General features: G+C 40.1%; 1 protein-coding gene across 1 annotated transcript in view; it reads right to left on the bottom strand.

Annotated features, from left to right (window-relative positions):
* stk39 (serine threonine kinase 39) overlaps positions 1 to 13,584 on the bottom strand; it is a 29,255-nt gene extending 15,671 nt beyond the window's left edge. Inside the window, exons 1-14 of the mRNA XM_069662903.1 lie at positions 13,352 to 13,584; positions 11,468 to 11,580; positions 11,098 to 11,206; positions 9,356 to 9,494; positions 8,946 to 9,001; positions 8,624 to 8,733; positions 8,317 to 8,418; positions 7,793 to 7,926; positions 7,604 to 7,652; positions 5,994 to 6,059; positions 2,437 to 2,559; positions 1,807 to 1,836; positions 1,424 to 1,480; positions 668 to 729 (exon numbers count right to left, since the gene is read on the bottom strand). Of these exons, the coding sequence (XP_069519004.1) occupies positions 668 to 729; positions 1,424 to 1,480; positions 1,807 to 1,836; positions 2,437 to 2,559; positions 5,994 to 6,059; positions 7,604 to 7,652; positions 7,793 to 7,926; positions 8,317 to 8,418; positions 8,624 to 8,733; positions 8,946 to 9,001; positions 9,356 to 9,494; positions 11,098 to 11,206; positions 11,468 to 11,580; positions 13,352 to 13,457 (1,256 nt within the window). The 5' untranslated portion in view covers positions 13,458 to 13,584. The remainder of the gene's footprint in view (positions 1 to 667; positions 730 to 1,423; positions 1,481 to 1,806; positions 1,837 to 2,436; positions 2,560 to 5,993; positions 6,060 to 7,603; positions 7,653 to 7,792; positions 7,927 to 8,316; positions 8,419 to 8,623; positions 8,734 to 8,945; positions 9,002 to 9,355; positions 9,495 to 11,097; positions 11,207 to 11,467; positions 11,581 to 13,351) is intronic.
* Between the last annotated feature and the right edge of the window lie 958 nt (positions 13,585 to 14,542).

The following is a 14,542-nucleotide window of genomic DNA, read 5'->3' as shown; positions in this document are numbered from 1 at the left end:
AATGACTCTCTTCTGTTGCATCCACACCGCTTATTTTTTTTGTTAGTAAGCACAGAATAAAATGGCCTGCCGTGCCATGCTGGACGCCCCGGGGAGGGACCTTCAGATGTCTGTTCCACTAAGAGTCGGCTCTGTAAGCAGCTCATCAGGGAACTACAGGCAGACCTTCAAATGTCCAAAAAGTGCCCCCATTGTGCGCCTGTGGCTGCACCCTCAAAAGCATCCTCTCTGTCGCTCTGTTGCTGGGTTTGCATACTGGTAAAATGTTACATTGAAAGGCCACTAAATTTAGACTTCTGGTCATTCTGACTCTGAGTCACAAGCTTCTCTTTTCCCATCATTCTACAGTAAGAAGCAAAGGCTGCTATGAAAGCAGGGGAGCAGATTGTGGAGCGCAGGCAGAGAAGCGACGGAGTGTGACGCTCTCCTCCATACGGCACCACCGCCGAGACTAAAGGGAGATGAAGGGATGCAGAGCAATGAGAGATCCCCTCTGCAGCAGGCAATGATCATTATGTCTATTAAAAGCCTGCGCATTTAAGGGCAGTGTTGCCGCATTAAGGAACCATGCAACAGCTCTTTTAGGCTTCCACTTGTGATTTTCTTTAGATTGCGTGGTGTATTATTAGCAAACAGTTGAGGGAATAATCTAAGAAAGGTGTCTCACCTTAGCCGTAGTACCATGTTCACAGCACCTGGAATGTAGGGCGCATCCTCGTACGGTTCAACCTGCAGGAAGAAAAACCTTTGATGATGAGGCACGCGGCTCGACTTGAAGATTAGACAAACATTTTCAAGTCAATAAGGGGGAGAATCTTGCGCTGCAGGGCCACTCTTTTTGCTAGATAAACATATAGTCAGAAAAAATAAACTACAATTGCGAGCGGCATTGAACGCACCCTCCGCGAGTGAGGTTTATTTTTCCTGAAGAATGTCGCCCATTAAATGCAGCTGCAGGGAAAGTTGCACAGGAAGAGAAAGGGGGACTATACATAAAGGTGGATCTATCGCTGTTATCACTATTGTATTACAAATGTGCCTTTTGTATGGCAGAGAATGGATATTAAAGGATAAGAAATGACTGCTGAGTAGCTGTCAAAGCTCGTTCCTAACTGCGGCAGTGAGCTACGTACACCTCAGACGGCTTCGGCTCATTTTCAAAATGACAATAGCCTTAGAAAATGGGTTGCAATGGCAGAGAGTCTTTAGATGAGATACACCCGAGCACTGAGCTGGCGCCGTCAGGCAGACAGCCATTTACTCTGAGTTATTACTGCTGAGAGCATCCCTACAGGAGACACACGTTCACACACGTTCACACACATGTACAGGATAGATGTACACAAACACACACAGACAATCAGTCTGGCATCAAGGTCATTGAATCATGACAAATTAGCGCTGCTGCTGCTGAGTCCCTCACCTGGGGATGCTGAATAGACAAGCCTTCAATAGGGACATTGTTGGCGTTCTCCTCATTCTAGGAGGGGAACAAGATGAGAGGCAAATGCTTTTACATCCTCAGACAATATCAAATCGCAGCTCATCTTATAGAGACAACAAAAGGAGCGTCAATTCGAAACAATCAATGAGGAGCAATTTGCCGCAGAAACAGACGGTTTAAAAAGCCGTGCTTTGCTGCTTTTGATTAAGCTCCATACAAATGTGTTTGGTGGAATAAACGCTCCTGATTGAATGCATGATTCTTCCACAAGCTTCACAAACACAACTGGGTAATATAATTGTTTGTTGATGATGATTGTAATTGCGTGTTAAATTGGTAGAAGAGAGGAGCAGCTAACTTACATCTTTGGCCTCATCTTTGACCCTTCGTGACTGGAGGGAAAAATCAAACATACATTAACATTTTTATACTCACAGAAATATGATTTTTTTTCTTTCTCATTGAGCAAAAAACTTGTAAAGGACATTTTTCTGCCTGTTTCTCCATCTGTCCAGAAGTAATAAGCAGCACAAACTGCCAAAAAAAGTACCAAGCTGAGCTCAACGACAGGAAGCGAAAAACACATCCTGTTAAAATACTATCTCCAGCAGCTTACTTCCTAAATCATTACTTTTGCTGACATATTAGTTATTGCATCATGCATTAGAGCCGGGTATCTTTATCAAAGGGCTCTTTGATCATGGCTGTCTACTTCCTCATGCCTCAAATCCTCGCAGCTATCTTCCAGCTCATTACAGCAACCTCGTGACAGGCTCTCTCCGAGATAAACCATCTGCTATCAAGAAGAAGAAAAAAACTCTGAGTGATGAGGGAGGGAAGGAATATACGGGGTCAGAGACGATGGGGAAGTTGCGTAATCTACAGGTTAGACATGTCATGCAACAATAATGAGCAACATCTTAATAACTCCTACTAGTTTTTTTTGTTACTGTTGCAAATGCTGATGCTTGTCTTCGTTGAGTGTCACCTACCCTGCCCTGATTCACCGCCGCCTTCCCCTCCTCACTCCCCTCGTCCAGCTCATCATCGCTCCACTCCCAGTCTCCATCCTCCGTCTTGTGCAGGTGACCGCTGGAGCCTGGGACTCTCCTCACCTGGACCGTGACGACACATGCAGACAGTAAATTGCATGCTAATGATGTCATTCAACTCAACGCATAAGTAGACTGTGGTTTACCCATGATTCCTTTCGGTTTTATAGGCAGACCTTAAAGTTTGTAAATAGACAACACCACAGTAAAGTGACTTATTAATGAAGCTGTAAAAACCTGCAGCATTATCTAGTTTTAAAGATATTTTTCATGTTTTTATGACATATTTTTCTCTAATACTATGTACCATATTATTGAGGCTTTTTCTCTTTACTGTTAAATCTACATGTTACTAGCATTGTGCATGCCAGGTAGTGTTTAGAAATTACTTGGAAGTCCGATTCATGTCTTCTCATAGCTAGATGGTTCTTGGACATTAATGGCTGAAATGACTACGACACCTTGTTGAATATCTGGTAAACCTACTTGACCTATAAGGACACATTACCAAAGCTTATATATCAGAATTGATACACCATTAGTCTTCTAAATGAGGATTGTTGACATTGCGTCTCTCTTTCTTTTTCTCTTTTTTATGATCTTATTTATCTAATTTATGTTGTTTTTGTCACAACTGCCTACCGCCTTTGAGTAGAGCCCTTATTCAGCTTGTACAGTTTGTATGTGGGTGGGACAGGGCGGGGGTTCGGAGCCATGTGTTTGAGTTTACGAACGTATTTTGTATTTCTTGTCAAATGTAAAATATTACAAACTACATATTACTTTGTCTTGTGTAGTTAATTCAAATCAATTTAAAGGCTACTGTAACATGAAACACTTTTGCCAAAGCATTTAAGTACAAAAACTACAAAATGATGTAATATGTGGAAATCAGAAAACATGTTGTTATTTCTAACAATGGCCACACATCTTAGTAAAAACTACTTTTATCATGTTGTCATAACAACAGACTGCAATATGTTGTTACAGCAACAAAAAGATCCGACATTGTTAAGCTATTACAGTTAAGGTTGCTTGTTAAAAACACAATTTGATTTGTGGATGTATTTTGTCATTGTGTTTTGAACAAGCATTACCTAGGAGTTACATATTGCTTAACATGTCTGTAACTATCTAATAATAATGATTGTTACACAGACAAGTTACTATGCATGAGTCTTTATACATAAAGACAGACACCTGGTGCAGAAGCTACTTTGCAGGTTGTATACTCTACTAGGCACAGCAACAGTACAACTGAATACTATAAATCATATATAAGACAGATATGACTCAAACTTCTTATCAGTGCTAATGTATTCTGTAATTTATGGCAGCTCTAAAGTCTGGCAACACATGACTAGTCGAGTAAGGCAACATTACAGGGGCACACAAAACTGTCAGCCACCAGCACCAGGGGTCGAATAAATTCCACACCGTGAAACAAAAACTACCTTCCTGATGATGTCAGGATTTTTATTCCTTCCCAAACCTGACTTTAAAAAAGCTCCCTCGGATCTGCCTTTTCCTCCTCAAGCAAAATGGACACAGATCAGTGCACTGGAGCGGCCATACACGATCACCCTACTGTGAATGTATGAATATATGCTCAGGTATATTACCTGGATGTTATTCACTAATGTCAGGGTTTGCAGGGGTTAATACTGGTGCACATTTGGGTAAAATGCTCTGTATTCAGAGAGCATTAATGCAGATCTCAGTCACTATTAAACCATTATTTTTGCACTGCACCACACCTTAATATCAATCCTTTCCGTTTTCCAACCTCTCACTTCATAATAAATCAATGACTCAAACCCACACTGCTCATAGGTCCCTAATGTCTAATCTTTAAACAATAATACCTCCGTTGAGTGTCATTTGTAAGCTCTATTGTGGGTGCTATGCCGCCCTCTGCTGGTTACTCAGCTCAGTGCCCTTACAGTGGGCCTATGTATGATCTTTTTTACACTCATGTTTCAAGTATGACAAATCCGGTCTCCTCTTGTCCTCTTCGTTTTTAATTAGGAAATACTTCCATAGTTTCTCCCTCCTTTCATTAGATTTTTATTTCAAATTACTCTGTTGGTGACAGCTGACCGGAGGATCTGCCATCAACTTTTCATTGACCGTGTGCAAGGAGACGTTAGGTCCCATTTAAAGAGTAAGGTTTCAGCCTGGCTTAAAGGCTCGTCTCCTGCACCCACATCGTGCTTGTTTCCTGCGAATAGAGCTGCCCGTGTTTACCATGACGACAGGACAAAAAAAACCCGACAGAAACAGAGCAGCAAGGAACAGAAGGTCAGAGGGAAACTATCGCAGTCAGAGAGGTCGAGATGTTAAATGTGGGTGGGTTTACAGAGGAGCTGGAGATTTGACGAGAAGGGGCCACTTTGGTCTTTATTTATAAAGACATCACAGCATCCTGTGAAGACAGTTTTGCTGCAGTGTAGCTCTTCTGTGCAAGCGTCGGGTAATATTTGCTGAATGTATAATGCAGACGACTCTGTAGGTCAAATCAGCACAAAACAACAAGGGCATTGGCTCTGAGGCTCATCAATGGGAGCTATCAAGTGGATTACATAACTGTGCTGTGCAGGCTCTCTTGATTCCTTGCATTAAAACAAGGTGTAGTTATTAAAGTGAGCATTCATAAAGGGTTTAATCCGTGGAAGTACACTGAGAAAGGGCCAGTGTTTAGATCAAAGCTTGCTGGCGGACTATACTTATTGGAAATAGTGATGCCTAAAGTACACTGCATTGTAGCGCTTAATATAGGAAATCCACATATAGCAATAAGCGCCTTTCATTTCATTGTTATGCCTGCGAGATGCCTGTAGTTACCTTATTAACCATCAACAAAGCTTAACAACATCACGCCTCCCTCTGTATTTACACTCTGCTGTCTGTGCGTAATGTTAACGTCATACACAGTAACAGCCCTGCTATCCACTATGCCCTCCATTTACTCCCGACCAGTCAGTGAATTTCCACCCCTCCGCTCGGCCACTCTCCCTCCCGGCGATGGCCCTCTGTTCCCATTTCTGTCCTGGCCATCCAAGCGGAGTGTTATGTGATACCAATACGAGCTGTGCCTGAAAACTGCACTTCCTCTCAGTAAACTGTGGCCAGTGGGCAACTGAGCGAGGAAACTGAACGATAATGCGCCTCTTTGTTTTATCTAATGTTATCATTTGATCCTGTCATTCTTTAAGGTGCCACGTGCTGCACCGTGAGCCGCCGACACAGGGCGTCCACACATCAATGCAGGCTGCCTTTGCGCTGCAGTGGCCCATATTTTTACATAATCTACACAACAGTTTAGGCATAAAGTGTTTGAGGTGCTGCAGAGAGTCAGAGTGCGTAACTCGTGTTGACAGTAAATGCAAAGCTCTGGTGAAGAGAGAGACTTCAGTCGATCCCAGCGCTCTGCCATAATTTGTTCATGTTTAGTCAATAAGTGAGCTATTTTACTGTGAATGTTTGGGTAAACATACCTTCTTCGCTCGCTGGGAAATCTTTGGTGCACGACACAAAAGCTTTTCGACCAAATGTTCTCGGTTCTGCAAGAGGAAGATCAAAACAGGAATCAAAATATCATTAATAAACATGGTGAAATGATGGACTGCATTAATCAAAAACCAAGTCGCAAAAATCGAAGTACTAATTGTACCCCTCAGAAATCAATTAGGTTGGTTGTAGTAAAAGTACAAAAGGCTCATGAAATAATTGAAGGTTAAGTTTTTAAAATGTTAAAAGTTTGACGAGTGACTAAATTAGTCTAATTGGGAACAAAACAGTGATGTTCCAGTGCTTGCTTCTGCTTAATCGCATTCATAAAATTAACATCGTACAAACTTTGCTTCAGTTGATCCAAATAATCACTCTGTTTTGCATTGCAGATACTCAGCTTTTAAAGCCCCCCTCCAGTGAAAGTCAAGTGTTTAACCTTGTAAACATCTCCATGTTGTTTTTCATGAGCTACAAGACATATCAGGGACAACATGAGCAGTCATCTCCATGGCTGGGCCTGTCTGCTTTTAAACTGCAGTGTACCAAGGACAGGCTGAACAACTTGTTTTCAGATTGGCAGGTTTGAGATGTCACAAACCTAAGGAGCCAATCCTGTTAATGGACGGGGTGACGCTATGCATATCATCATGTGTAACCTATGGCAACCACTTCGGCGAGCCAGCTGTAAGCGCTATTGTAAGTTTTGCAAACTCACTACTGACTGCTAACGTTAACGTTATGACTATTAATTACTAAAATCCAAGTTAGCAAAGTTTCAACAAGTTGCCACAAAACAATGGCAGAGAAGTGTTTTGTTTTTGCGACAGAGGGGGTGATAGAACAGCTCCAGTCATGTTTTAAAAGAAAAATATTCTGCTTGAAATAATAAATTGTGTCTGATAAGTTTTTTTTTGCAAAATATGTTTAATTACCTTGTAAAAATCCTCTCAAGGCATCTCCTCCTTCTCCCTCATTAAAAACTCCTGAATCTGCTATCCCACTATGCAAACTCCAACTGGTTCTGGAATGTTCAGCTTCTCCTTTCGTAAAATTACAGCCGAAAACAAAACAGGTCTCTGCCGTCTTTTAGTGGCAACTTGTTGAAATTAGTAGTAATAACATTAACGTTAGTAGTCAGTAGTGAGTTTGCAAAAATTACGATGACGGTTACAGCTGGTTCGCATATCACCGAAGTGGTTGCCATAGGTACGTTATGATATGCATAGTGTCACCCCGTCCATCAGCGGGATTGACTCCTTAGGTTTGTGACATCACAAACCTGCCAATCTGAAAACGTGTTGTTCAGCCTGTCCTTGGTCTTTTTCCTGCCTTTGAATGAGACAAAAGTGTAAATCATCCTAATTATAAAACCATTCAAAGGTTTATTGGATAAATAATATTACGTATAAGGTAACAGGTTTTTGTTGTGTGTCCTATCTTAAACAACATTTCCCTAAAAATGCATACAGCTATGTTTAAATTAATGAGTACAAGAGAGGGACAACAACACGTGCCTCTGAAATGTTATACTGTACGTTGTTTGATGTATGGAAGTATGTAGACAACAAAGAAATATTGTAGATGAATTAAATACCTTTGCCTTTTGGAAGAATTTACACTTTAAAAGCTCTGCCGCTGTGGGCCTAGAAATAAAGAAAAGTGCAGTTGTTAAAAATACATCACAACACATCAAAGCATTAACTGACTCTAACTCAGGTAGTTTTTATTGGCCAAAAATTGCATCATCTGTCTTTGCTGAAATGTCTGGTGGGTATACTCAAACCTTTTGGCAGGATCCTTCTGAAGGCACATAGTTATTAGCTTTCTGAACGATTTGCCGTATTTTTTTAGCACTTCTTTGTCCTCTACGCCCGTCTCTAGAGTGGGTGGATCATTCTGTAGGGTAAGCATTAAAACCTAAAAGAGACAGAGAAAAAAACATGGTCGAAACCGCCCTCACAACTCAGCAGAAGGCAGATAGGGGAAAAGAAACTCAAAGCAGGAAACTGTTTGAAGAGAAGCTGTTTTAGAAAGTAAAACTGCAGGTTTCTTTAGATAAAAGGTTTCCTCTTTGCTAATTATTTGGTTTCCAAATTACGGCACAGAGTCTAAAAGTGCTGCCTGCATATGTGTTTTTTCTCGTGCTAATGATGAAACTTCACAGAAACATGTTGGCTCAGGAGGAAGCTTTAAGCTAACAGGCACTGAAGTCTTCTTTACTCCAGTGCTGGTGAAAACTACAAGAACAGCTGTCATAAATAAGCTACTGTACTTATGACATAAAACAGTAACATCAAAAACACTCACCTTCATGGGAGGGTAGCGGTGATATGGTGCAGACCCTGTTGCTAACTCAATGGCTGTAATTCCAAAACTCCATATATCTGCTTTGAAATCATAACCTCGAACCTGCAGGTGTTAAATTACAGTCATCTGTTATGTTTAATTACGTCTGTATGGCTTTATGTGTGATTTAAGCTGTTAACATGTCAAAAATAAATCAGGGAAAAGTATTACATCGAGAAATGGATTAGCACTGAGCGCTCCGGCTAATACACTCTGAATGAGACATGATGAACTTAATGTCAGCAGCAGCTGAAAGAGACAGACTCACTTGTTCCATCACTTCTGGCGCCATCCAGCACGGCGTGCCCACAAAGGTTTTTCGGACTTTGTTTCTTGTCATGTCCCCCCCTGTGGCTAGGAATGCGCTTACTCCGAAATCTGGAAATGTAGACAAAAGCTCATTAAATTTTAATATTTAGTTAATTAAAACTTCAGAGTTAAACCACCTTAATGAGAGGTAAGAATCTGCAGGGTGGGTTGTCAAGATTGGGCCCAGAGTTTTTCACCACAATTATAGAGGTTCCTTCTTTACAACTCAAAAATCAAAAGAGAAAAGCAACTGTAACAGTATGACAGTATTTTCAGCACACCTGCAATCTGAACAGATCCATCTTCTCCGAGTAGTATGTTCCCAGCTTTCACATCCCTGTAGTCAACAAATTACAATCCCAGTCAAACAACAAAGTCATGTGGGGCGGCATTGATTCTTTCGTCTCTGTAAACGGGTCCAACAGACCACTACTATCTGGCACTCTGCCCAAGGGGCTGACAGAGCTTTAAGCCCGCGTCCCTGTGACCTTGAAAACCAGGACACAACCACTACACTGCTTGTGAATTAATAAGTTACATAACATTTTTTTTACCCTCTTATCCAGAGCATCTTTAAAAAAAAAAAAAAAAACACCTTTTTATAGGCATAAACTTTGCTAGTTTTGCTTCCAATGAGGTTCTTTACTCTAATAATAAACTAATGAAAAACTCAGAATGTTTAAAGTGTTACCTGTGAATCTGTCCGTTTCTGTGCAGGTAGTCCAGGCCCTCCAGGACTTCTTTTAGTATCGTAGCAATAATAGGCTCATCTAGCGCTCGATTTCTGTCCTCTTCTTTGCTTGTGTGCTTAATTATATCCAGCATAGAGCCTGAAAAGACAGGGCATAAAAGTATGAAGTCATTTTGCTAATTTTTCACACACTAATGAGGAGAACACAGAGTTATTACATGATCAATATCTACGACAAGCTGGAAATCATTTCAGTGCCTGCTAATTGCTGTACAGACACTGGAGGTACATTAAAGTCAGTAACATCAGTGCTTCCTGGACAAGTACTCGCCGTAAAGGATGAGCAAAGGGACATCATCGGACCACAGGTGTTATTAACCATGCTAAGAGTCTGCAACTGCTCCTATATAACAGTAATAAATCCAGCATAAAGTACTGAACTGAAATAATATGATAGAGCATTGTGGTTGAAATGCAAAGTGTCTTATTGCTAAAAACACATTAATGACATGATGGCAATCAATGTAGTTAATAGACAATATCCTGTAGAGCCTGACCGATAAATATCGGTTGGCCGATATAAATTGGCTGATACAGGCCTATCACTGAATTATCTGTATCTGTGCATATTAGGGATGCACAATATTATCGGCACGTTATCTGCCGATATTGGCTTAAAAATGAACTATTGGATATCGGCCAACACGCCGACATCCGCCGATATAATTAACCGATAAAATAATGGGCTGCTGTGTGGCGCAGCGTGATGACGCCACGTGTGTCTACCTGCAGCGAGAGAGAGTTAGAAGCCAAAATGTCGTGTCGACGTTTTTCAAAGTGTCCGAAATAGATCGCAAAACTGCTATTTGCATGATGCGAGGAGGAGCCAAGGCAAAGTCTTTCAACACTACAAACTTGATTAACCATCTCAAGACCCTTCACCTCGACCGTTGTAACAAATGTGATAAGAGTATCACCATTATACTGTACGCTAATTCCAATACGGAAGAGAGTTGATGATCTCTGCAATTAGGTGTGCGGGGAAAAAAATATCGGTATCGGTATCGGTAATCGGCTAAATGAGTTGTAAAATATCGGCATATCGGATATCGGCAAAAAATCCAATATCGTGCATCCCTAGTGCATATGTTTTCTGATATGTGTTTATATAAACATGTTTTTATAGAACAAATAATAGACAAAACACTGCTTGGGTTGATTTAGAAATCATGTTTGTCCATAAAAGAGCATTTCGAACGTCATACTTGACAATACTGTCAGCACATGTATGAGAGCATCAGTGCTTAGCCGACGGTGGTCCCCACTAGAATTGGGTAACAATGTAAATCATTATTAAGTTTCCTATAATAAAGTTAAAGAGAGCAGACATTTGAGTAGCTTTGCAGAGTCATATCGTTGTGAAATGAGTGCACAATCCACATAGAAAACCGCTCAAAAATCAACGATATAGGCTGCAGTATCATTTGGTGAAATTGGTGTATTTTTCCCTTCTCTATCGTCCGTATCAGTCAGGCTCTAATTCAGTGTGACAACTTCGGTTTTCCTTGTAGACAACTACAGTACAAGTAGGTTATAACCAACGTAGCTATTACCTAGTTATCAAGCTTTCAAAGCACAAACATGTTGCAAAATTATATTCATGCATTATCATCAGCATTCATGTATAATCAAGCCAGAGCAGGCAGGATTTCGTCCCATGTAGCTCTGCAGCTGAAGCTCACCTCCACTCAGAAGCTTCATGACTAACCAAAGTTCATCCTTCACTACGAAGGAGGTGTAGTAGGTGACAACATTAGGATGGTTGCACTGGCTCATAGCTTGGATTTCTTTCTATTGAAAGGGAGAAATGACAACATAGGACATGTCACATAATGAAAAACTGGGCTACATTTTTACTTCTTTTGTAATAATCTATAAGAAACTGAGGCAAAATCTTGGGAGTAATAACCTGTTAATAAAAATCATTACTCAGACTTACACACAACAGCCATTGTATGGATCAAAGGGAAAGTAGTCGTACACTATCAAAGAGAGCTACAAAATAAGTCGGTGCACACACTGAGAAAATAGGCCCATATTTATTGTACTCACCAATAGCTCATCCATGCTGGTCTGGCATTTCTCCAGGTTTATTCTCTTTATGGCAACGCGCTCCTGTCTGGGGGTACAGAGGGCTGCCTGTACCACAGCTGTGGCCCCGCTGCCTGGAATCACAGCACAACAGAGACATGACAAAGTGGACAGGAGCAAAGAGGGACACACGGCTAGAAGACTATTACATTCAGTGTATACAGTATCTCTCTTTTGGGTCTCTGTTTCTGTCTGCTTTGCGTTTATATTTTGAAATGTATCATCCGTGAGTGCTGGCTGAAACACTAGACACACAAAATAACAAAAACTGACTTTGATTATTGCTCTTTCTTCCCAAAATGATGGGTTGTTTACTCATTACAAATCAGGCCACGCTGGAGTAGTGAAGTTGTTCACACCTAGAAGCTGTGACACACAGCATATTGCTCGCCAACTGCTAGCAGCAGATAAGGAGAAGGAGAAAACACTGGAGATGTGACTGCTCACCATTTGATTAGGAGAACAGAGAGGGGGTCTCCCTCACTCCTCACAGTCAGCAGCAAACAGCTGTGGTGCGAGTTTCTTATCAGTAGTGATATGACTTGTCAGCTCATCTGCACAGTACATGAACTTGCCAAAAATATTCAGGCAACTTCCTCTGGCTGTTTTTCAGTTCATTTGAGATTTTCATCATTGGCTAATTTAGTTATTTATAGTTCAAAAATGAAATGCTTCATGACAAAACTGAAATTGAACTCTCTGCGATGTTTTTACAATTTAAAAAAGTAGAATTAGTGGAAGAAAATTCAACATAATTTTTTAACAACAGGCATGTCTAAAATTATGATGACAACATGCATAGTAGACTTGAAGGCTATATATTATTGTTTTTTTGTTATAGGTATATAAACAATGCCTAACAAGTGAGGGAGCATTTGTAAGGTCATTGTCTTTGATGCATGGCTATTGTGGAAGTAAGTGCTGAAAATTATTTGCTAGCTATTTGGGAAATACAGTATGTTAGCATTTTAATAATGAATTAAAAAATGTGTTCTAAATGTGAGGATTTAATGTTTCTTTAATGTTAAACTGAACATCTTTGTATTTTAGATGGCTTGTTAGACATTAAAGACACATTCCTTTAACATTGTGCATAGTATAATTTTTATATCGAGTGAAAAGTGATGGCCATTTTTACTATTTTCTGGTATTTCACAAAATAAATGTTATATAAAAAAATTAACATATTAATCCATTACAAAAAGTTAGTTACAGCTTTGCTAGGAGTTGAGTCTCTTACTTTTTGTTAACTCAAAGTTTCAGTGATGTTAAAATAAATACTTTACAAGGCACTATTACTACTAGTATTACTATCATTGCAATTGTAGATAACATTATTAGTTGTATAATTATTATTATTATGTTAAGTTTATGTTACATTTTAAACATTACCCACTTGAAATGCTCTGACAGGCTGTCTAATACTGTTTACATGCCAACACAGATTACTGATATAACAGTAAGTGTTAACACACAGGTTTTACAGTCACAGCATCTGTGATTTGGTAATGGCTTGTAAACTGGGCACGTGCCATACTCTGTCCAAGCTGTAGTAGGTCTCTAATTATCCGGGGAGCCACTTAAAGCGCACTTATGGAGAATGACATTGTCTTACCCGTGTAGTAACCTGCGTTTTCACTGATTCAGCTTCGTCAGAGTCACAGACACAAACCGGTAGTTTCCCTAAATGTGCTTATTAACATCCGCATTGCAAAGCATTGCAGGAGGCAGGCGACTGAATATGAAAAAGCCGGTAGGCCTTCATCGCCATTCACAGATGATAACCCTCCGCGGCATGCCTTTCCATGATAATATATAGCGTTCATCACATCTCCGGGTACTAACCTATGACTTCCTGCAGCTCGTACGACTCCCTGGTAATTGGCCAGCTGGTTGTCAGCGCTGGTTGCGGGTGGTGGACAGGAGCCGGAGATTCGCCTTGATCCGCCATGATGATGATGATGATTCTGCGCTAGTTAGCAGCCTCTCTCACAGACAGACAGACACGGAGAGAGAGGGAGACAGTCAAATTTGACCTCTCCTCCTCAGTACAAGTGTCAGCTGGCGGCTGAAGCAGAGCAACTACCGCTAGCGATGAGCACAACCCGGAAAATAACGGACCGCACACATGCGCGCGCACATACACACGCGCACGCTACCAGCCCAGTGACATGCCAGTTGACTACACGAGGGTTTATGCATACAGGAAGACGAGCTTTGAAATCGCTATCAATCATTTTAGAAGACTGTTGCTGGCTCTAATTCTTTAATTCACATTTTAAATAAAGTGTGTATTTTTAGGTTGATGTATTAAAGGAGTAATATGTCAAAACAGAATCTGGACGTGTTTTTATTATCTTATCAAACGACTTGGCAGATGCTTTGTGTAAGACAGGAACACGTATGTGTGACGATTTCATATGTCACATGCAGTCACAACTTCAAAAGACGTTGCTGACACTGGCCACTAGATGGCGCCATGACATTTTCAGATAGTCTACTGTGTGATGACAGGGATAAAAAGTAGTCATTGCAGAGGTAAAGATGAATCAGAATTTATTATTTAGCCAGAAAAATAAATAAGAAACCGATTTGAAGTCTTGAGCTCTAAAATATTGTGGTTGAACTATTCTTTTAGATGTACTTTTTTATTGAATGGACACAGTAAATGGCAGAAGCATATATTTAAAATAATCGTCAGTTGCTGCTCTTTTTATTATAGCTAATTAGCAGATCATGTGTATTTACTTTTATACAACATAATCCATTAATATAGCCTCTGGTATAGGAATAGAATGAAGTTTATTTATCATAATAATAAATAAAATCTCATGAGAATTTTGTATGAAATGAGGTGTACTTTTCAAATAAAAAAACACACAATGTTTTGTACTGTTCTCATAGGTCTATAATATTGCATCACTGAAATATATACAGTTTAATACAATAACCATACAATATATCTTTGTTCATGAAGGTATTCTTTTTTATTTTAGATGTATTTCTAATATTTGTTTGTTATAAGTGTTTTAAAAC

The sequence above is a fragment of the Semicossyphus pulcher genome, unplaced genomic scaffold (assembly GCF_022749685.1).
Source record: "Semicossyphus pulcher isolate SPU_LCO1_2020_fin unplaced genomic scaffold, fSemPul1.0.p SCAF_15, whole genome shotgun sequence".
Lineage (NCBI taxonomy): Eukaryota > Metazoa > Chordata > Actinopteri > Labriformes > Labridae > Semicossyphus > Semicossyphus pulcher.
This window is presented reverse-complemented; position numbering and strand designations above follow the sequence as displayed.